Source organism: Coturnix japonica, chromosome 4, assembly GCF_001577835.2.
Source record: "Coturnix japonica isolate 7356 chromosome 4, Coturnix japonica 2.1, whole genome shotgun sequence".
Classification (NCBI taxonomy): Eukaryota; Metazoa; Chordata; class Aves; order Galliformes; family Phasianidae; genus Coturnix; species Coturnix japonica.
The window spans coordinates 59,025,583-59,048,822 of record NC_029519.1 but is presented as its reverse complement, the minus strand read 5'-3'; the positions used below and the strand labels follow the sequence as shown (position 1 = coordinate 59,048,822).

Here is a 23,240-nt window from a genome sequence, read left to right as displayed (position 1 = left end):
CAACTCCAAATAATTGAGGGGCCACACTGACACGAGTAAGTGTATGTACACACTTAATCTTACACTTACACCTCTTGGCTCCTTGCAACCCTACCACCATTCAGATGCTAATGGAGTTTAAGCCAATGTTTGTGGTTTGGGGCCTAAAGCAAAGTGAGGAAGAAGGTCTGTAGGCAGCATAGGGCTGACTGCTTCTAGCTCTCCTCCTTCCCTAAGTCAATATTGGGACAGGCAGCAATGAAAAAGGCTGACATACGGAGAAGGCATTTTAAGCCGGGAGAGCTTCAGAAGCCACTGGAGTGAGTAGCCCCACAGGGCAGAGGGCAGCAGGGGCACCGGCAGGTGCTAAGTGGGCTGTGAGGCCATTTGTCTCCCAGAAAATAAAAGGCACTCAACTCCTTAGCTATTTACAATGGCTCCCGTCCACCCGATCTGTCTCACCACTCATGTATTTTATCCTGCTATGAGCAGGGCCACATGCTGCTGACTTCCCATCCATGGTGGAGGACATGGCCATGCTTTCCAGCACTGATCCAAGTGGCCCCCAGCTGCACAGCTGCTGATGTTCTGGAGGAAAGCATTTCCTCAAAGCCTTCCTGTTGTCATGTTGACTAAATCCTACTGCTTTGGAAAGGAATAATCTTGCAGGCATCGTAGATTCATTTGGATCTCCCGTGATTCTACAAGCTGCCTTCTTAATGAGATGTTCCCTACAAAGTTTGGTAGAGGTATGGATTTAATAAACAGTTTTTGTGATAGAAATATAACACAAACGAAGAGAAAAATAGCTGAGAAGAGGAAACACAGGTTTGGTGATGGATAGGAATTGCAAGAATTTATTTGGATTTACTTTGGCACCACAAATGTTTTCTCTCGTCACAAAAAGAGAAGAAATGGAAATTCTGAATTCTCTTGACACTGAGGAGAACACGTTTCTATTCCCTTTGACTGTAAAAATAGAAAATAGGGCTGAAGTGACCCATTCCTACCCTACTCTTTTTCTGCAGTGCCCTTGGCTGACAAGGAGAACCAGAAAAGAACGTTGCTCTGATTTATAAATTGCATGTATGTCATTTCAAAAGTAACACCTCCTATTTATTTCAGTGGAAACTACAACAAACACAAAGAGCACAATAACACTATTTGACAGAGCAAATTCTCAGCTACAAAACACTATCTTTCAACATAGTTGCCACCATGGAACCAACGTCATCCCAGTGTCCCAGCTCAAGTATTCACAGAGAAGTTCTCTGGCCAGAACACAGTGGACAAGCCTCCATGTTCCTGTGCTTTTGAAATAAATAAGATTTAATGACTCCTACTTCTCCATCTGACTTAAAAAGCAAAAAAACACCACACCGTGTATGCCATAAGGAACCCAAGACAGGCTCAGCTGATGCATTTTTTCCCTCTTTTCTTCCACACCTTAAAGAATGTTCTTAATAATCTATGTTGAATATCCAGGTCCACTAAAAAAAAAAAAAAGAATCAAAACTTTGATTGGAATTAATGACAGACCTGGGACACTCATCCAGCTACACAAAACAGCAGCACCTTCTCAGGAACTGCAATAAAATGACAGTGAAGTCATTTTGTCTGGGGACACAGGCCTAATAAATGAGGTAGCATTGGATGCAATGACTGCTAAAGGACATCTTGCCATCTGGTTTATGATGCTAGAAAAATGCTCAGTAACTTATGGGTCTTCAGTTTTTCAGCATTCCTTTAGGGACTCCATTCAGAGTTTGCTTCCCAGAAATACTCAACAACTGCCTTCTGGAAGTCGCTCCTCCTCAGTGGGGAGTTTAACATTCAGATAAAGTCTTCACCATGAAAGAAAAACAAAAACAAACCCCGTTGACAAGTAAGTATAAATTTAGAACGATCGCAATGCCCGAATTGCTTTGGGTATGATAGTGATATGTGTAGCTTTATCCTTGCAGAGAGGTTTGCCGTGGCAGCAATTGTAGCACTTCCACTGATTTCTTTTAATTAATTTGGAGAAAGTCCTGCAAAATGATGTCGGTGCACATAAGGCATTTTAGCTATTTTAGCCACTCTTGGTTTTCAAGGGTTAACCCAGATTGTGGAACCAAAGTGAAAGTTTTAAAGTACTGCTGTCATGGAGAGCAAATGCCTTCAAAGAGCCTATAGCGAATGTTATTTAAAAGAGCACTGAAACAATGTTCTGGTTTGAATTATTTTTTTTCACAGTACTTCTCTAACTTTATTGCCAAAGAAAAGATTTCCAGAGCCAATTTTTAATCTTAATTATACCAGATTCAATCTGGAATATTTCCCTTGAAGTTGGAGTTACACCAGATTTACACAATGCAGAATCTGTCCCAGTTTCCCCATTAGACACTTCTTGTTTGTTTCCAAAAGATATTTGAGACTAAAAACAGAGATATACGACCAGAACAGCCACCAGTTTGAGTGTCAAAGCCTACCTAGACGCTCCCATTGCCTTATTCTCGAGTCTCCCCTTAGCTATCGCTTCCCTTCTGTGGCTGGGGGGAGCGGGGCTGTCCCTGCCATTTCCTCATCTCACTTTCTCATTTCTCCCTCTGCAACTGCTCCACTCAAGTGAAGTGCAAACAACTAAGCGCCCTAAAGGACTCTCGACAATGGACAGGCAAATAAACACGTAACTGGAGCGGCAAGTACTCCCCGGAGAATGAGATGAGGGACAGGCTAAAACCTGTTGACCTCGGACAAAAGGAAAAGCCTCATTACTCATTTATCGAAGTGACAGTAAAGAGGGAGAAAGGATTTTCCTCTACTTTTCAGAGCGTCAGTCCCTCCTACCTAAAGGAAGCCTCTGAGCACCTATTGGAACTGCTCTTGATAGAAATTCTTGATTTCCTTTGTCTCAGATCAGGGTTATAAGAATCCTCAGTGTCACGTCTGAGAGCAGGAAAAGCGCAGCACTGCGAGAATGGCAGCTCCTGCTGACGCACCTCCAGCACAGCCTCAATGCTGCAGCAAAGGAGCAGCTCAATTCATTTCTCAGTCTGGAGCTTTTGCTGCGTGTTTCAGCACAGATGTTTATTATTCCGATTCCAAATGGCTGAACTATATTTGAAGAGCACTAGGTGAAACTTGCAGCTTAGGAACCCCAGTTTAGCAGGCTCTTAGGAGGCACTGAGGGATTTCCCTCCTCTTCATCCACAGGAGGGGTGACATTCATACTCAGAATTTCTCCATGTCACATAAAAGGAAAGACAAGGCTTTGTTTGCCATAATATTTGAGAGCAGAAAACGTCCGTGTAAGAGAAAGATCCTTTCTGAAACTCACTTGCTACTCAGAAACCGTGGCTTTAGCTTCAGTTATTCTACAGCAGATTGTTCCAAAGAGATGTGTAGCAAAGGGAGAGTTACCGTGGAATGGTGCCCTCCAGAGCCAGGCACATAACGGTGCTCAGTTGCCTCGGTCCTTCCTTGCCTATGCAAGAGACACGTGGGAGACACGAGCAGTCCCGGCACGTCCAAGGGCCCAACCCAGGCTGGCTGTGCCCAGTGTAAGAACAGCAGTGCCCCGGGCAGCTCCTCTGGACACACTTGAAGGTCCCGAGCACAGCAGCCCAGAAGCGTAAAGCCCACACCAATAGGAACCAGACACAGAAACAGAGCAGCCTGGCTCGACCGTGCCTGCGTCCTACTGCAAACCTTTAATTGCTACAGCTCCAAAGAACAAAGGCAAAAATAACGGTCTGGGAACCTATGGATCGAAACCAAACCTGGGCTGAATCAGCAGAGAGGGTCCTTTGATTTCGGAGGGAAACATCCTATTTGTGGCGGGGCCGAGAGTGCTCTCGTGACTTTGCTCGCCGCATTCAGGCAGCTTGGGGGCTGCGCGGAGCCGGACCCGCAGGGATGCAGCTGATCGCGTAACTAAGACCAGCAAAACCAAGCACGTACCAAACACGAACACGCTAAACCCCGCCTAAGCGGGTGCTGTTTAAGAGAGGAGATAATCACCCCCAGCTGCGAGGCATAGGCGCGCACCCAGCGCTGCCCCCTCCCTAAGGCTGCCCGAGGTTGCTCCGCCGGTGCCCGCTCTCCCGGCCGGGCCGGGCCGCTCCTCTCGCGGGCTGCGGTGCCCCCTAGTGTCCTGCTGCGCCTCTCGGCCGCATTGCCTCGCACTGAGCCGGGCTGGGAATAGAGCAGCCTGTTTATTCTGCCCCATCCTGAACGCCAGGGTGAGAGCAGAAGGAAAAACAAAGCCTGTTTCTTCTTTTTTTTTTCTCTCTCTCTCTTCCTCCCCTCTCCCCCCCCAACCACAACGAATAAAACCTTCCCGGCTGTTTTGGCAACTTCTAATGTCAAGAGCCAAATGTAACACTGAAAGCAAAACAACTCGATGTCGCGGCAGCAGTGGCCTTAGTGGGAGCACGGTGGGCGCAGGGAACTACCTTAAACACCATGGGGTGAATCAAAACAAAGGTGGGGAGGGGAGGTTGGGGCCGGGGAGCTGCCTTTAGCTCCTTTTTTTTCTGGCTCCTGTCCGCCTGGAGATACCGGATCTCTGCATAGCAGATCCAGATGATGTTCGAACAAACAGAATGGGAGAGCCGTGGAAAGAGAGGAAAAATAACCTCCCCATAAGCTCCCGTGGACCGAACATCCCCGGTGGGCCCGGCACACTCTTGCTCCCGTTTGTCCCAGGCGGCCCTGGAGGCTGCGTTCTCTTCCCTCCATGATAGACGTGAGCACGGATTGGTAGTGACAAGCGAGGAGAGGCCGCTCGGCTTTCTCCCTCTCTGGAGGTTTGACGGCTCTCTGCGCCAGGTTGGAGCTGCCCTACGCAGCACTGCGGTTCTCGCTTTGGTGAATGTTTTGTTCGGAAAGCTGGCGGAGCTGGAGCCGGCCGCCCCGTCGGGGCCCATCGGCGCTGCGAGGCCGGAGCGAGCCCCTGGGTGCGGGTTGAGGACGCAGACAGAGGCAGCGGCCTCAGAGCGGGCGTCGCGGTGCTGTTCGGAGCGTGCAGCTCCCATCTGTTGCCACATAAACACACGCTCCGGGATGCCTGATGCGGCAACACGTCGGGGGAGGAGGGGAGAGCAGAAGGAGCTGCCGTGCTGAGAATCCCCCCGCCCCCAGCCTGTCCTCTCGGTAACCCCGCGCCTCCTGGACGGGACCCCCCTGCGCCTCACGGGGCGGGAGGAAGAGCTCGGGAGCCGTCCCAGGGGGTCTGTGTTAAATAATGCCATAGCCCTCCTGCCTGAGACCAACCCGTAGGCACCGCCGCCAGACGGACGGGACCGAGGCGGAAGGCGGAGGGTGCCTCCCGCGGTCAGGGCCCTCGCCCCTTTTTGCTGCCGTGGTGGATGTCGGGGAGCCCCGTCGGGGGAAGGGGTACGGCTGGCCCGGCCCCACGGGCCGCTTTGCCAGACCCAAATTCCTTTTTTTTTTTTTTTTTTTCTTTTTCTTTTCTCGCTCTTGTGAGATCCCACATGGAAGCCGTTAACGAATGCTCGATAAAGATCACGACAAAGGTATTATTCAAATGAGGCAGGTAATTGCAACCAGAAGGCGCCTTCTCCCCTTCCTTTTGCTCTCTCCTTTCCCAGCAGCGCCCTTCGCATCGCATTCGATCCCTGCGATGCTCCAATCGGGGATCGCCCCACCCGCACGGCCGCGGGGTCTCCGTGGAGCTCCCAGGCGCTGCCCACGGCCGCATCCTCGCGGTGCTCGAAGCCCTCGGCTCCACAGATGGGATTTTTACTCCTCAAATTCCAGGGTCGGGCTGCTGCGTGTGTTCGCCCCCAGGCAGAGAATCTCCGGGTGTATTGGTTTGTTTTTCTCCTTATTTTCCCCCTATGCTTTTGATTCAGTCTCATCGTTGTTTATTCACAAGCATTCCGGTGTCCTGTTAGCATTCCGAGCAGAAGCCGCTCGCAGATCCGACTCCGATGGTTTCCTGCAGAAACATGTGGAAGCAATAGCGGGGACGTGAGCTCCCCAAACCGGGGAAGCCCCGGAGCGGAGCGTGCCCGAGGCCGGCACCGCTTGAGCTACCCCGGGGAGCTCATTCCCAGCCCCCGCGCACACGTCGGGGATGGAGGCCTCGGTTTTGCTCTCGCTACATTCGGGGCATCTTCGCTTCGGAGGTTGAGCCTTAGGATAGGACGGAGAAAACCCGCCGCATCCTGTCGCTGGAAATAGAGGACCAAATTTTGTTTAATGTTAAACGGGAAAAAAGAGATAAAGAAGTGTCAGACGGAGAGCAAGAGGCGGGCGAAGCCCCGGGGCTCAGCTCCGACGCCCTCCGTCCCCGGGGAGGCCAGGGCGCGCCGTGCTCGGGGCAGCACTGCCCTCTGCCCGCGGCCGCCGCATCGCCGCGCTCGGTGCCCGCGGGAGGAGCGGCTCCCGCTTATCGCCCTCAGATAGCGGCTCTGCGATACCCGGCGGGGATCAAAGCGGCCTCAGACGGGACGGGCTCTGTTGGCGAGAAACGAACCAAAGACGAAAAGGAGAACTGCCCCGGTCCCGTCGGAACAGCAGGGCTCGGGACGGCCGGCTCCCGGCGGTTACCTCTCGTTGTTGCTCTCACTCACACCCACGAGGGCTCCGTCTCGCCCCCCGCGTGTCAGTGCCTCCTGCTCCCGTGCCTCGCACCGTCCGCCCGCTCCGTCCCGAACCCCCTGTCCGCCGCCTATAAAGGACACGAGGAAGCCGCCAATTCGTTTCCAGCTCAAACCACCCGGCCGCAGCCTCAACACGGTGCCCGCGGCCACCGGGCCCGCCCCGCCGTCCCGGAGGGTGCGAGGAGGAAAGGCTCATTCATGACATGGGGAGCACTCGGAGTTTACATGGAACTATTTTTTCTTTTTTTTTCTTATAGATTTCTTTCTTTCTTTTTTTTTTTTTTCCCCCGCGCAGCTCATAACGCTCACATTCCCCTCCCTCCCCCTCGCCTCTGCCATATGGCGGCCGCCCCCTCCCCTGCGAGGCCGGGGAAGGCTGGAGGCTGAGGCTGTCCCCCTGCCTGCGTAAGAGCCTCCGCCCTCGGGGCCGGGGGCGCGGGCCGAGCCGGGGCGGCTCTTATTGTGAAGGGGCCGGAGGGGGCTTCATTTCCTGACAGCTATTTACTTAAAGCAAATGATTAGTTTTGGAAGGATGGACTATAACATTGAATCAATTACGGGACGCGGGTTGTGAGACCATTGCAGTCGGAGCCGGAGGGAGGGCGAGCGGGAGGGAGCGCGCTTGAGCGGGGAGAGTCACAAAAGCCTTGGACATATTTTGGATATTTTACAATCTGCAGGACGGGATCTGCGCGTTCTAAAGGAGGAGGTAAGAGGTGAGGAGCAGTTTTCCCACCTTTTGTTTTATTTTTTCCTTTCGCCGGTTGATTTTTTTTTTCCCACTTTCTCTCTCTCTTTTTTTCCCCGTCCCCTCGTATTTATTTGTTGGTGGTTCGCTTTCCCCCGACGTTCTGCCCAAGCGCGGCTCAACCGGTCTCTTTCCGTGGAGCTGCGGGCGCTGCCGGCTCCGGGACCGCGGGCCGTCGGGGCGCGGCGGCGGCTGCGGCGGAGCTGGAGAGGCGCGGGCAGCGTTAATGACAAACACATTGGGACACGCGGCGGGGCCACCGTGCCGCATTCCTGCAGCCGCGGCTCCGTGGGCAGCGACCGTGCGCTCCTCGGGGGGTCGGGGGGACGCGCTCCGAAATGAGGCGGGTGCGCGCCCAGAGTTCTCCCGCTTCTCGCGTCCGCACCTCTGCCCTCGCTTCCTTCACTCGCTCCCTTCCCCCACCCTTTGTTTTTCACCACCTCGGATCTCCCCCGCCTCATCCCGCAGCCGATTCCCCCGACGGGACGCGCGCTGCCCCATCCTCCCCATCCTCGTCCCCGCGCGCCCCGTCTTTTTTACACGTCTCAGCGGAAAGGGAGATGCTGAATTCGGGCAGGACGGGTACCTGGAGCCCTTCCAGCTTCCATTCCGCTCTCGCAAAGGAACCGCCGCCGCCCCGCTGGACGGCCTGAGCCCACCGCCCCTCAGCCCGGGCGTTCGAAGTCTTTGCGGTCACCGTTTGGATTTTTCGGAGCGCTGAGCTGCGGAGCTGCCAGCCGCTGCCAGGCTGGAGTCCCCTGGAAAAGTCCTGGGAGCGAGTAGGAAATGGCTTTTTGGCTGGCTGCGGCGTTGCTCAACATTTTTGGACGGATACCCAGCAGCCCAGGAGCCGTTCCAGAGAACAGGACTCGGTCTGCTTTTACTGGAGAGAGCAGCGACAGACCCAGAGAGGCTGCAGCAGCACCCGCCGCGGGGGGTTCCCTCTGCCCCAGCCCCCGTCCATCGCCCCTCGACGGCATTTTCGGCTCGATTCTTGCAAACGCTCCGGCGTCAGGAGCCCGCCGCTGTACGGCCCGAGCATCGCTTCGGGACGGGTGGGGACAGGCGGAACCGTCCCGGGACCGAGGGCGCGTCTCTCCGGGCCGGGGCACAACGCCAGTCTCCCGGGGCACGGCGGGTCAGCTCTTTTCCTGATGGAGCGCGCCGGAGAAGGAGCACAGCGCACGTCGGGGCAGCAAAACACGACTCTGTTAGCCCCTCTCTTTACCCTCCCGTCCCGCTTTGCTTTATTTTCTAGATACCTCGTGTTTAAAAAAAAAACAAAAACAACAACAACAAAACCCCCTTCGGTTTGGCAAAGGCTTTCCTATTGTTTCCTGCGCAAACAGCGCAGTGGCCGGGAGTTACCATATTTGCAAGGTCCGTTCGGTGTCCCGGCAGCTTTTGATCCGCAGCAGCTTCAGCAGAGAGAGGGAAGCTCGGGGAGCTCGGGGGCACCCTACTACCCGCCCCCTCGGGGACCACTCGAGCTCCCTGAGGGCAGAGGGAAGGAAAGCCCCGAGAATGAGGGTTGGAAAGTATGAACCCACCCCGTTCTGGCTGGCCGAGGGTCCCCGCTGCCTCCCCATTGGGAGACGGTGGGCGGTCGGTTATTCCACGTCTAGCTGGTGTTGCCTCCTTTCCCTCCAGCTCCCTTGTCTGATGCGGCTCAGGGGAGTGGGGACAGAGTGCGGCACCCCAGAAAAAGGAGGATACCCTCAGCATCTCTCTGTGCTGGTGTGGAGCCCAGCACTGGCCTGGATTTGGCCAGAGAAGGGATCAAAACAAATAGAAGAGCATCAATGGTCCCTCTCTCATTGGTGGATCGAAATCCCAACTGCCGAGATCTGCTTTTTAACTCTGGATCCAGCAGCGATAAAGCAAGATCACCCAGATCTCCTGTTTTAGTTACCAGTTAACAAAGAGCATTGCAGAGCCCTCGGCTAAACAACAGTTCAGCCAACCTCGATGCATGAGCAAAAAAAAAACGTTGGAAAAAAACGAGGCTGCACAAAGCAGTGGGATTTAGGAGTCCGCAAGCAAAGCTGCTCTCCCAGCCTGCAGGCGAGCTTCCCTGCTGCAGAATGAGCCCGTTGTCCCAGTACTGCTCCAAGGCACCACGGGCAGAAGGTTCGTGGTGCTGCACCGGGGCCATCTTTGCCATTTGTTGGTGTATTGGAAACCTTCATGTGGCTGTGAGAGGAATAGGCAGGTATTAGATTTCAGGAAAGCAGAAAGTAATAAATATTTTAAACGAATACATCTCCATGGTGCCGCAGCATCAAGCTGGGATTTGAGCACCGTTTACATAGGCAGAAAAAGGCTTGTGCAGCTCAGACCTTGTTGCTTACCTCCAGTAGTACCAATTGGTCTAAAAACAGGCAAAATGGAAAACCTTATAGAAACCTCCCCTCACTTGTATCCTTAGGTCGTCATGGCCAAAATGGCATCATTCTTTTGTATCAGTTCTACAATTTTCATGGGGACGTATTTGCTTCCCTCATTTTAAAGACTAAGGTATAGTTTCTGAAAGGTCGTTTTTCTGGTGCTGGCAAAAATTGCTGGTAATTCAAAGGAACAAGCAAGTAAACAAGCTGTCCTGTCTCTCCCTCTTGCCTTGCTCTCCTGCTTGACTCATCTCTTGCTGTCAGTAAGGCTTTGCATGGATGCCCATGGGGAAAGCTTGCAATGGTGAGTCTTCCTGGTTTCTGTGGTGGACAGAAATTGATTGGCTTTTCCATGCGGTGCTTCTGAGCACCTAAACTGGAATCTGAGGGGTTCTCTGAAGTTTCTGAACCTGAAAACCTGAGCGAGATGCATTCCTTGGAAGTGCCTGTTGTGTCCGTCCGCTGGATGGACTATCTAGAAAGTCCAATTCAGATGTTGTGAGTTGCTCTCCATTGTCATTTCCTAGTGCTGTGGATTCTGTCCCCATGGGTTAGGCTGAAGGGTTGGGGCTGACCAGAAGGCTCACAGGTTGCCACCCCTCTCTAGGTATCCTGCAGAGCACTAAGATGATGTTGGAGCCCAACAGGGGCTCAGCTTGATGTGTGGTTGCTCCCACGTAGCTCAGAAGGGATGTACAGGCTACACTATAGGCAAATATTTGCAGAGGGTTGTGAAATGGACCTTGCTTGAGAAGAACATTTATGCCAGATTTTTCAAGTAAGAAATTTTCCTGCATTGTTTGTGCCTTTCCCCATTGAAACCTTCAGATCCTCCTGTTTGCACCGCAGGGTTTCTCCGCTCTCACAGAGAACTGAGTTTGTAACTTGGGAACTGCAAACCAAGAGAAGTTTCAGGAGGTCCCGACTGGATATTTACATTCAACCAGTGGTTTATGCCACAGGGAGGAAACATTCTCCTCTTTTCTTGGGCTGTAAAGATTTCCCAGAAGGTCAGATTGCCACTCAGACAAAATCTCCCCTGAAATTACCCGGCCATCTCACAACAAGGATAATCACATCATTACGTGCCAAGATACGCAACTCACTTACCATCATATAATCTATGTAAATACAAGCAATAGACACTTCTTTTTTTCTATCCCCCAAAGAAGAGAAATCGTCAAATTTGCATGAAATTAACATATAAGACATTTTATTGTAAGTTGATGTAGGAGACCTGGTTTGGGTTCCAGCTGCTGAGCTGGAGACCAGCGTCTCCGTCTCTTGGACGGGAGGTTTGGTTTATCAACGTGGATCAACATTGCCATCGTGTGGCGAAAAGGATGAACTGCGGCGATTCGGTAGCGGACAGGAAATGAGTTTTGTTGTCTCCAGGCTCCTGGTAGATGGGATGGCTTTCTGTCCTGAATGAGCTCTTTGTTTGATTTACTGCCGTATAAAAAATACATATACTGCCGGGTCTTTTTACTGCACGGTCATGCTTTCCCTCTAGGTCATGCAGAACAATCACCTACGAGTATCGTCATCTTTTAAACACATATTTCCATCAGCTTTCTGGATATTGATTTTACTTTGTCTTCTACTTGGCAGTCAATGAAATCCTTCCTGGCGGAAAGCCAGCATTTGGCAGTGAGAATTGGGAAGATGGACTCCTTGCTGATAAAAGTTCTTCTGATGTTCTTTTCCTGGCTTTTTTTTTCTTTTAAATTATTATTATCATTAAAGCACACAACAGAGATACCAGCTTTACAGCTAGTTCCTTCTGAAGCCCAGTGATTAGGGCAGATGCGATGATTGCTTTACCCTGGGCAATCAGCCTCCACTCCTGTGAACATGGCAAACCCCTCATGGCATCATTGCACTTTCACTGTGTGCTCCCATGTTTTCTATTTTAACATTATGAGGGGCGGCTGAAGGAGCTGGGATTGTTCAGTCTGGAGAAGAGGATGCTCAGGGGAGACCTTATTGCTCTCTATAACTTCCTGAAGGGAGGTTGTAGTGAGCTGGGGGTCGGCCTCTTTTCTCTTGTAACTTGTGATAGGACTAGAGGGAATGGCTTCAAGCTACACCAGGGAAGGTTCAGGCTGGACATTAGGAAACACTACTTCTCTGAAAGAGTGGTCAGGCAGTGGAATGGGCTGCCCAGGGAGGTGGTGGAATCACTGACCCTGTAGCTGTTCAAGGAATGTTTGGACGTTGTGTTGAGGGACACGATTTAGTGAGAGCTATTGATGATGGGTGGATGGTTGGACTGGATGGACTTGTAGGTCTTTTCCAACCTTGGTGATTCTGTGATTTTCAAGCTATGCACAGAATCAAAGTTAGCTCAAACTTACACTGCGTGGGCACTGGCAATACTTCCATAAATCTGTAGCTTCACTAAGATGACAGCAACTTGCGGATTGATGTGGTGATGCTAGAAATGGAACCTGGTGCGTTTACTTGGGGCTGAGATGTGGGTAGTTTGGGACGAGAAGGGTTTCCCTGCCATGAAGAAGGCAAAAAAGCCAAATAAGTGCAGAAAAAGTAAAAAAGGTGTTGGTAAATAATCAACCAACACTAAGCATCTCTGCCTGGAGTGGGAATGAGGAAACTCTCTTTTGCCAAAAACAGAGGTGTTAATTGTGCCTGTGCTAAACAGTGATTTTGGCATGCCTGACTCTGGTGCACAAGGTAATTTAATCCAGGTCAAATAGATGTTGAGTATGGATGACGATGAGTCCTTAGCAGGCTATTCTGTCTTTCAAGGTGAATAAATATTGCAATGGGTTTTGATGAGATTAACAGATCATTGGGGCAAGATCAAAACTAGGGATTCAGAAAGAATACCCTGCTGGGAAATGCAAATTCAGTACGTTCTTGTGTTATTTTAAACTGCCAGGGTAGACTGAGGCACTCAGCTCTTACTGAATGCTATGGCACTCCAGCTAAGACCTTAGATTCTAAGTAATGCATTGGAAATGCCATCACCTGTGCTTAAACTGGGTTAATCACAGAGCTGCAGCCCCCATACAGCCTTACAGGAGTGTAAATCTGCTTCGGCAGAGCTTCTGCAGGTTTGTGTGTCAAAGATGAGTTAGTTTTGAGTCTTCTTTCCCTGTACTGCATCCCTTGCATTGAATAGCCTGGAAAAACACTACAACTTGGGGAGAGATCTGCTCATTTCAGATGGAAAGGGCAGAAGGAAAATTGGCAGATAGTGGGGTAACATTGTCTTGTGGATCTTGCTTGGGAGCTTAGGAATCAGGTCAGTAAGGCCAACGATGGGAATTCTTTAAGGATTTAAGTGGGCTACTTTATCAGAGAAAATATTGCAAGGTATAGATGTGATAAAAAAGGAGTAAAGAGGCTGAAACGAAGGAACCTCTTTGATGTCGGAGAATCTGCTATCAGCGGGAGACAGATACATAAACACATGGCAACTGTTGCTAATTGAAGAATGGGGGCAAAACAGCTCGTCTCTGTTGGAATGTTGTCAGCTGTATTTCTGAGGTTGTTTGGATGTGTTTGGGGGACTGGTATTTTGTAGGTCTTCTAATTCTGCTCCCGAGACCTTTCAGTTTGATTGGAGCGTCAGATACTTTGTGCTTTGCAAAGGAGCGCCGCCTGCTCCACACATTGCAGGAGGAAAGAAGGGCTGGTTCAGAAACACGCCTTGGCACGCTGCAATCGTTTTGCTCCCATATGGTGCTGGCATCGCTTTAATGACTGAATGCACCTATGTGCTTTCCTGTCTCAGAACTGTGGAGCAGAATAGCAGAAGATGAACTAAAATTCTCTGGAACCTTTGAGAAGTGGTTTCTGTTTTGCCACATCATCCTTTATTTTACTCCTATTTCAGGTTAGGGGTTCTTCCTCGTAGTCTTTTTTAAACGTACATTGGATTTGGGGCCAAATCCACTCACTATTAAAATTGACAAGAATCTCCATTGATCTCAATGGAAGCAATGGAGCTGCTTCTTTGCAAACCATCCATCAGTCTGCTGGAGGGCTCTGAGTAGAAATAGAATCAGACTGCACAGAAATGACAGCGGTTGCTTGTTGCCTTTGTTGCTTCTTCTCAACTGATGCTTTATGACTATTTGTTTGAAAGCTGAAATTATCATGTATGATGTGTGGCTCTTTCACACTGTCGTGATGGCAGTGCAGGCCTGTAGTCTGCCGGGTATTTATTCCATCAGAAAATGTTGGCATGTGTTTTAAATAGCGTGTCTCTCAATTCTTGGTAAATAAGCAATAAACACTATTGTCTTGTATTGTGTTCAGTAAGCTATATATATACATGTGTACAATGGTAAGACAAAAATATCACTTACAATTGGGAGATTTATAAGAAAAGTAGGCTTTAAATATACATTTTCTCCTCCCCTCCCCCAGAAAAAAAGCTGGAAGTAGCAAAGAAGGCAGACACATACAGCGTACAGCTTTGTACCCTCACCAGCTTCAACCCCGCATCAGGGCAGGGTGTTTATTTGGGCTCTATGCCAAATGCCATGGCAGGCAGCAGGCTGTGTGCAGGCTGTTTGTTGCAAGTGCCAGCTTTGGGCTCTGCTTGCAGAATTCAGGAGTGGGGTGGGCCAGAATGGCAGCGGTCATGGTGCCTTGGCTATGTCACCAGCGCCATGTAGCCCCATGCACAACACCAAGCTGGCATGTGAGTGGGGTCCCAGGGACGTGCCTGCCTTTAGCAGTGAAGGATCCCACAAGCCGTTGTAGCTACTAACTGGCTCCCTGTTGCCTTCTTTCTGTTTCAGTTGCCGCTAGCTATGGGTACTCCCCCAGGGACGTTCCTGATCCTGGGATGTTTTCTCACAGGTAATATTCCTCACTCCTCTAAGCCATCACCGCTCCTCAGTAAATCCATGTTTAAATTTCCTTTCCAGCATCTACACCAACCCACACCAAATGGCTGGCCAGCTGCCTCCAGCTTCTATTTCTCTGCCCTTCCCCTTGGTAGACCAATAGCAGGCAGAGATCCAGCCGCCGGCCCTGCCATGCCGGAGCACCTCTGCACAGGCCAGGCTGCCTGTGTGGGCCCGGCACCCCTGTCCCCACCACAGAGCTGCCCACATCTGCAGGACGCATGGTGCTGGAAGGGGAGGGCAAGGCTTGCCACAGGGCTGCCAAATATAGAACGGGCCCTGCAGGCTCAGATAACACGTGCAGATGTGGGAAACTGGTTTCAAAGAATGTCTGGGCTCCCGGCGCTGGTTTGTTGTGCAGAGCTCACTTTCACACTGCTTCCCCGGTGAATTCCCCTTTCTTTTCCTTCAGGAACTGTGGGGGTGCACCTTCTCATTTTCCTTCTGGGACTTGGCCCTACCCCAGCCCACCTACAAATTACCTATGCTTGCAAATCTGATCACATAAACATAGGTGGCATCTGAATAGCGGTGCCATCTACAACATCTAGTTCAGCGAAATACAGTTTTATTTGGCTGTAAACCCTCTGTACGCTTTGGCTAGAGGTAGACCCGATGCACAAACTTTGGATCCAAGCCCCTGCTCTGGCCCTCTGCAGAAAGAGGTGCCAGATGTAAAATACAGGTGTTGGCTTTGGGAAGCAGTTTCTGACTTTCGATTGCGAGCGGTGTCTGACCGCTGACTTCCCGACCATGTTGCACGGAGCAGCCCTACAGCCCAGCCCTGCAGTGCCCACCAACCAAAAAAGCAGCACCTACAGCTGGGCAGGAAGCCGAGGTGTGGATTGGGAGCCTTCTCTAACCTCGCCCTCTGTCTTTCACCTCTGGATTTGCCAAACAGAGTGCTGCAAGCAAACACTCCTTGCTTAGCATTTCAAAGGGAGGCCATTTGCCCTCCGCTGGGAACAGCTCTGGCTTTTAACAAGAGCAAATTTCCTGGGGTGTCAGCACGTCTGAAATGGCCATAAAGGTGCCTGATCTGGGTCCATACTGCCTCCTCTCCCATCCCTGCGCTGAGGATGTGCTGTGTGCTCATGTGTTCTTTATTTGTCTCTTTTTCCAGGACCGCTCCTAACACTTTGCCAGCTTCCTCTGCCGACTATTGTTCCCGACAGAAATGAGATGGTTGTACAGCTGAATTCCAATTTCACACTCAAATGCTCTGGAGACAGCGAAGTGAGCTGGCAGTACCCGGTGACTGAGGGAAGCCACAGGATAGACATCAGACACGAGGAGAACAACAGTGGCCTCTTCGTGACAGTGCTCGAAGTCGGAAATGCCTCAGCCGCTCACACGGGCATGTATGTTTGCTATTATAACCACACGCAAGTGGAGGATGGGGAAGTTGAGGGGAAGGACATCTACATCTATGTGCCTGGTAAGTGGGGGTGCCATAGCCCTCCTCAAGGTTGGGTGGGAGGGCTGCCCTGTAGGTGTCTGCGGGAAGCATATTGCTGGGGGCAGCTTGCCCAGTGAGGGAAAGGAAATGACCTCTGAGCTGCTCCCTAACATGTGAATTGAGACCAGCATCTCTCAGTCTATAGACACATTCTGCTTTCTTTATACTGCTTTTTACATGTTTGGTAGAAGCTTCAGTTCTCAAGAAGGATGAGTCTGGAGTTATACAGCATAACTGGTCCATTTCCTGGTGACTTTGGTGGATGTTCTAGGATGTGTGCTGGCCAAACTAGTGTCATGCCAGACACTGAATCAGTCACTGAAGCAGCTGGGGAAGGCCATCTCACCTTCTTCACTTAATCTGAGAGTAAGGAGAAGCTCACACATGCACAGGGCCCAAGAAGCGTAAAGAAGCAGAGCTCTTTTGAGGTGGCTGCTTTAATTGAGGCTGAAGAGTGGCAGAAGAGCAGGGCCAGGGGAGTCCAAGCTATGATATTTGCAGTAAATAGTTTGAGCAGGAAATGAAGGGGAAAAGAAGGGATTGTAGATAATCCTGCAAAACTTATTTAAGTTTTAGAGGAGATGATGCCTGAAACTGCAAGGAGAATTGTGGAAGGGGAAAAGGGCAGGGAAGTATAATGAGGCTTTTCTGAGGCTGTTTTGAGGTGGTATTAAGTTTTTGCAGTTCATGATGTGTGATCTGAATGCAGTGATTCTTCCAAGACTTTCTCTACATTTCCCACAATAAACTTAAAACCTTTGTATTCATTTTTGAAGTAGTAAGAGGTTTCAGGCCTTGGCACATGCATTTCAATTTCCAACCAGGTCTACCCACATTGCCAAAAGATTCTGTTGTTAAGTAGGCTTGTAATTCACCTAGTAAAAGGATACAGAGGCAAGAGATGGAAGATTTCCTCAAGAAGAGTTCTTTTGGTTTGATTTTGAAGAGCGTGTAGATTTCAGTCTACCACATATGCAAGGCAGGAACGCCCTGTAATTTTTTCCACTCAGCAAACATGAAGATGTCATAAATGCAGAAACGTTCCTTTCCTCCAAATTACAGAGAATGATTCTGTTTCCACTATAAACCGTCTTTACAATTGTTTTTCCTGCAACGAATTAGGAGGGCAATGGGTGGCAGCAACCCACTTTGGCCAAGGAAGATTACTTTGAGACTTCACACAATATCCTAGTTTCACTAAAAGCACTGAGAAAACTAAACTAGGTGAATCTTGTTTCTGTTTCAAATTAAGTCGGGAAAATGAATACATGGATTTGGCAGTGTGTTTGGGATACAGGGCTGTGTTTGGACTATTGTTACAAAGAGCCTGCCAGTGCAGCACAAATACTATTGTTGGAGGGATTTATATTGCTGTTTATTAAATTTCATTATAAAGCTTTGCACAGAAGCTTCAGGCTAGCGGGGATTATTTGTTTATTCCGAATGGCCAAGTGCAGATAATTTGAGGGCTCTGCTTTTTATGTTTGATATGTTATGCAATTATATTTTGAACTTAGTCTTTGGACTAGCCGGATAGGAAAGCTGGCATGTATTTTGTTGACTTTAAAAGAACTAAAATTACCAGGTGTTTGTTTGCTTTTTTATGGTTGAATACCATCATCTGAAAACCACATGCTGCAACCATAATTGACTATGTCTCATAAATGCAATGTTAGATATGTTAGAAATGCACAAAGAGGTGCACCCTGAAGTATTTTCGATGAATTTGTGACTTCAATGGCGTTAGCCATATAAGCAACACCAAAACAGATTTCTACTGTACTAATTTCAGTTAGGTCCTGAACACAGTAATTGACATCCATTTCCTCTACATGGACTTCAAAAAAACAAGGTGATGTAAACTTACTTTTTATTTCTTACAGACCCAGACATGCCTTTTGTACCTTCCTTACCAGAAGATCAGTTCATCCTAGTAGAAGAAGGTGATCCCACTGTTATCCCATGTCGGACAAGTGACCCAAGTGCTGAAGTGACTTTAGTTAACAGTTTAGACAAGCCTGTCTATGCTTTCTATGACAGCAAACAAGGCTTTGTAGGGAACTTCCTTGCAGGACCGTACACATGCAAAACAACGGTTAAAGGCATGGAGTTCAAGTCCGATGAGTTCCTCGTCTATATTTTAAGAGGTATTTATTTATTTTCATTTGGAAAACAAACAAACAAACAAACAGAGAAATAATGTGTAGGCCAGTTCCTTTCTCATATATAAGCTATACGTGTAATAAGTTATATTAACACTGTCATCATGGGGTTATATCAGATACTTCTCTGATGATGAACTCCTTGCTGCTGCAGCTATATTGATAGTCACTTAGTTCCTAGCTCACTTAGTAGTTGCATACAATTTTCATGGCAATAAGATGTCTTGAACTTTACCTCCTCTCTCAGATGTTTGCAGAAATCTTTTGTAATCCATGTGTTTTCATCCAGTTTGCTGAAACATCACTTATAAGCCTGACATTTCCCAGTAGTTTCAAACTGTAGGATTTGGAATAGTTAGGAAAAAAATAAAAGATTCAAATATTTTGAGGCCATGGTTTTATCCACAAGAGGAAGATTTTCAACTATAGTCACCGATTTGCAAATGGGAAATCACTTTTGTACTGCCTGCCTTTGAATGCAGTGCATTTGAGATAGGAACTGAAATTTTAGGCATGGATCATTTTGTAACTGACTTGGTTAAACTCAATACCTCTATACTTATTGCTTTAAATATACAGCATTTGTATCAGTGTAAATCAGTAGTACTTTCATTGAATTTTCCATATTATTCTTCTGCTGTGAAATCACACAATGTGAACATCGAGTACTGTTCTAAACTAAATTTGCACTCTCTCTTTACTCTTAGCTACTTCACAGCTGCCTGTTGAAATTGAAGCTCTGAAAACTGTCTACAAAACAGGCGAGACGATCGTAGTAACTTGTGTGGTCTTTGACAATGAGGTGGTTAATTTACAGTGGAATTATCCCGGGAAAGTGGTAAATCTCTCATTAATTTTTGTTTGTTTGTTTATTTGGATGTTTATAGTTACTTATTAGGAAGAAGGTGGGGTCAGAAATAATCTTTGCTCTGAATGAGGGCAGCTGAGGAAAAACAACCCAACAAAGTAGTTTGTTTTACTTTCAGGGTACCACAAAAGAAAGTGGTATCAAAAGTTAAAGTGTTGTTAGTAAGTATGCAAAGCATGAGAGGAAGGTGAGGTGTGACTGGGAGCCCATGCGCAGAGGGAGGAATGCTGCCTCTCGGGTCTTGTGCTGGCTCAGAAAAAGAAATGTAGAAATAGAAAGATCTAGGAATGTGTCAGACATCTGCACTTAGTGCTACTGCTGAGGGTGTGAATCTCTAAAATAGCTCTCTTAAATCCTGGATGTTTCAGCATAACGTAGAATGATGGGGAATCAAGTTCAGAGCCTTAGTTGCATCTTGTGCCAGTGTTAATTAAATAACTGTTACAGTCGATGTAAAGAGACTCACTAAAGAGAATTTTTGAACAAGAAAAAAAAGAGCATGTGAGAACAGTGCTGTAAGAAAGCCTTAAAACTTTGAGACAACCTCGGAACTCTTCAAACCTGCTCAACATCTTTATTCAGTGAAATTTGGTTAGTCTCCCTGTCAGTGGAAAATTTCAGAGCATCCCATATAAAAATCTGGTAACTCAGGGCATGGAGCAGTAGAAATGACTACCTGATTGTGATCCCAAATGGCAGCTTTTATTTGAGTAAATTAAGATCCCAAAAATGAAATGATTTGAGATTTTGTTCTGTTTTCTACATTAAATGGCGTCTTTCAAAACTATCTGCAAGAGATGTTTTTTATTCTAGCCTATCATGGTCAACCATACTCACCATCCTTACCTTTGCAGGATTCTTCTCCTTACCAATAAATTATTCTTGTTTTGAGAACAGGGAGGACGAAGCATCTAATAAATGGTTACTTTTTTTTTTTTTGCTGGTGGAGGGGATAAAACTTCACCCTTCTTTGTGGGAACTAAAGAAAGAAAATTCAGAAAGTGTCCCTCAGCTTTTCTATCTGAGGAGAAGGTAGCAGGATCAGTGAAATGCACCTTCAGGCTGCACGCCCAAAGTTTGCATGGTATTTTGTTTCATATTAACAAAACATGAGCTCTCAGTCTCCTCATTGGTCTGTGGCTGCCCCCAGAAGGACATTCTTTGTATAGACAGACCTTTTATGCCTGTAGCTTCAAAACATACCCCTGATTGATTAAACAGTTCTGACATACAAGGTTTAGGTTGTTGCTTTTGCTCCAGTGGCATTAATCCTCAATTTTCAGCTTAGTTACTTAAGTAAGGCTTTTTTTTGTTGTTGTTTTCCTTCTCCAAACTACAGAAAGAAAAAGGTCTGATAAAACTTGATGATATCAAAGTCCCATCGCAGAAGTTGGTTTACACGTTGACCATTCCTGACGCATCAGTGAAGGACACAGGGGATTATGAATGTACTGCTCGACATGCAACCAAGGAGGTTAAGGAAAATAAGAAAGTAGTCATTACAGTTCATGGTATAGTCTCATTTCAGTGTCCAAAAATTATTAATGTGTTGGAAAACACTCTTCTTGAAAAATGCTGCACAGCATTGTTCATGCGTGGCTTTTTCATTTACAGACAAAGGGTTCATTCATCTAGAGCCTCAGTTTAGCCCTTTGGAAGCTGTCAATCTACATGAAGTCAAAAATTTTGTCGTCGATGTGCAGGCGTACCCCGCTCCAAAAATGTACTGGTTGAAGGATAATGTGACTCTGATTGAAAACCTTACTGAGATTGTTACTAGTTCAAACAGAGTCCAGGAAACACGGTAAAAATACTCTTATGAATCTTACTTTGCCACGATGACTCAAGTGTTTCTCCCCTAGAAACCTGAGAACTTCTGCTTTCTCTTTCCACTGCAGTTCTTCCTCAATAACATTTAAAAATCCTATGTTTTCTGCTCTAAAGGGTGATGCCTTAATAACATTAACATCTCTAAACCATACAAATCTTGGATTCTAGGTACTAACCCTCTTCAGTCCCTCCAAGAAATCTTCTCTCTAATTATCTTTAGCTATTTCTAGAAACATCGCAGTCTTCGTTGGAGCCAAGCAGGATATAATAATGCCCACTTCTTTCTTGGTTGTGTTTTGGTGACTATTTACTGTTTGAACAATGATTTTAGTGCGAAGGCATGCCAGAAATGCTGAGTGTCAGCACATTATAATATCCGTGTGTCCAGATTATATGTTGCATTGAAGTAGATTTTTTATGCCTGCTTTCAACATACAAACAAAATGTAAAAATACAAAAATATAAACCAAAACTCTCATTTCTGCAGGTTTCAAAGTGTACTAAAATTGATCCGGGCCAAGGAAGAAGACAGTGGGTACTATACTTTGGTTGCTGAAAATGAAGATGAGGTTAAGAGATACACCTTCTCCTTGCTAATACAAGGTAATGGCTTCAAAAGCCTTCCTTACCAGAACTGATGGGCCACAGCATGAATTTGATCCACTTATGTATGGGTCAACAATGAATACTGGATTGCCTGGGCTATAGAGATAAGAGAAGTGTGAACTGGGGTGTCTGGAGCAGTGCATGTCTGCTGAGTCCTCGTAGCTCTCATACTGTAATCCTGGCTTTGACTTCTGCACTGGCCTTGTGCCAGAAAGAAACTTTATCCTCCTGTCTAAGTTATTCCAGCTGACAGCGGGAACGATAACTCATTTAGCATGACATGAGGACGTGGCATACACGCAGCACTTTCTTTTCATCGCTCTAGCTTGTGATACCCTGTGTTCTTCAGCAGACAGGGACCTCCTGGCCAAGTGGCTCTAGATGCCACTAAGCTGTCAGACAAACAGTACCTGCCCTGCTTTGTTTGAGATTTCAGGCTGCTCTTTTAGACCCTGTTGAACGTTTTAACAAATTCTTGACTCCTTTCCAGTTCCAGCCTTGATCTTAGACCTTGTGGATGACCACCAGGGCTCCACTGGCAGGCAGACAGTGAGGTGCTTGGCTGAAGGGACCCCGCTTCCTGATGTGGAATGGTTGGTTTGCAAGGACATTAAAAAGTAAGAAGAAGAGGAACTTTGTTATCTAAAACATGACTCCGTTGTTCTTGGCTAGCTTAACATTATTAGTTATCATACCGTGTTTTCTTCATCAAGAGCCAGTAAGCCATAATTCTGATGTCTTTTTGGAGACACACTGCTTATATTTTGAGAGGTTTTCAGTACCCTTCCTAGTGTTAATGTCCTATAGAAGAATACACAATGCATCCATTTAACTTTGATAAAAGTTCTGTGTTCAATAATTGAATGTAGTAGATCTTAAAGTTAACTGTCTTTCCATTCTGAGGACTCCTGCTACTTCACAGGTAGCCCTGTTGCCTCATTAATACTCTTGTGTGCTTCTAAATTTTCACTTGGACAGTTTCTCCCCAGATTATAATTTTCACCTTCTAAGACTTCTAGACACATGTAGTAATCATTCCTGGTTTTGCTAGTTCTAGACTGTTTTCTTCTGTAGCTGCTGGGAACTGCTGAGCTCTCCCTGGGAATCTGTAAGGATTCAAGGAAAAGGAGACTAAAGGAATCTGTAAGGATCCAAGGAAAAGGAGACTAAACATGAAGGGAGGCTAGGAGCCCTGGGACCTCCCAGCTGTGCTCCACTCCCACTGCACTAAAATCTCCTCCTGCCACCTGGGACAGTTGTCCTCTTAGCCCTGCCCCAGGAAGCCTTGTATGGCATGAAGGATTCAGGCAGAAGTAGAGATCCACTGCTATAACTCTACAGGATATGAATGATGCAGGCTTTTCACAGAGGTGGTCTTAAGCATTTCTTTAAAAATATAATTGACAGAAGAAAGGCATAGGAAAAGATGATTCCCACTGTGGTGACTTTTTATCTACACCTACATCCAACATGTATTTCCACTGTCACTCTCTGCAGATGCAGCAATGACACTTCCTGGACTCTTCTGACTAGCAACGTCTCTGATATACACATGGAAGCCCACTTGGATGAGAAGAATATGGTGGAAAGCCAGGTGACCTTCCAGAAGGTAGAGGAAACCCTGGCTGTCAGATGTGTAGCAAGAAACGACCTTGGCGCTGTTACTCGGGAACTGAAACTTGTGGCTCCCAGTGAGTTTGCTTTGTC

General features: G+C 47.8%; 1 protein-coding gene and 1 long non-coding RNA gene across 3 annotated transcripts in view; one reads left to right on the top strand and one right to left on the bottom strand.

The window, feature by feature from the left end:
* Positions 1–808: 808 nt before the first annotated feature.
* LOC107313742 lies at positions 809–6,961 on the bottom strand. The gene is made up of 2 exons (XR_001555159.2): positions 6,538–6,961; positions 809–6,444 (listed from the first exon to the last, which is right to left on the bottom strand). It is a non-coding gene; the product is annotated as an uncharacterized LOC107313742 (long non-coding RNA).
* Positions 6,962–7,152: 191 nt separating this feature from the next.
* Positions 7,153–23,240, top strand: part of PDGFRA (platelet derived growth factor receptor alpha) — a 37,882-nt gene continuing 21,794 nt past the window's right edge. Inside the window, exons 1-10 of one of the 2 annotated variants that reach the window (XM_015862296.2) lie at positions 7,153–7,299; positions 14,501–14,561; positions 15,732–16,046; positions 17,951–18,214; positions 18,937–19,067; positions 20,437–20,608; positions 20,712–20,901; positions 21,415–21,530; positions 22,024–22,150; positions 23,031–23,224. In XM_015862296.2, the coding sequence (XP_015717782.1) occupies positions 14,513–14,561; positions 15,732–16,046; positions 17,951–18,214; positions 18,937–19,067; positions 20,437–20,608; positions 20,712–20,901; positions 21,415–21,530; positions 22,024–22,150; positions 23,031–23,224 (1,558 nt within the window). In that variant the 5' untranslated portion in view covers positions 7,153–7,299; positions 14,501–14,512. Of the gene's footprint in view, positions 7,307–14,500; positions 14,562–15,731; positions 16,047–17,950; positions 18,215–18,936; positions 19,068–20,436; positions 20,609–20,711; positions 20,902–21,414; positions 21,531–22,023; positions 22,151–23,030; positions 23,225–23,240 lie in introns of both variants that reach the window. The other variant, XM_015862295.2, reaches the window with a different exon arrangement.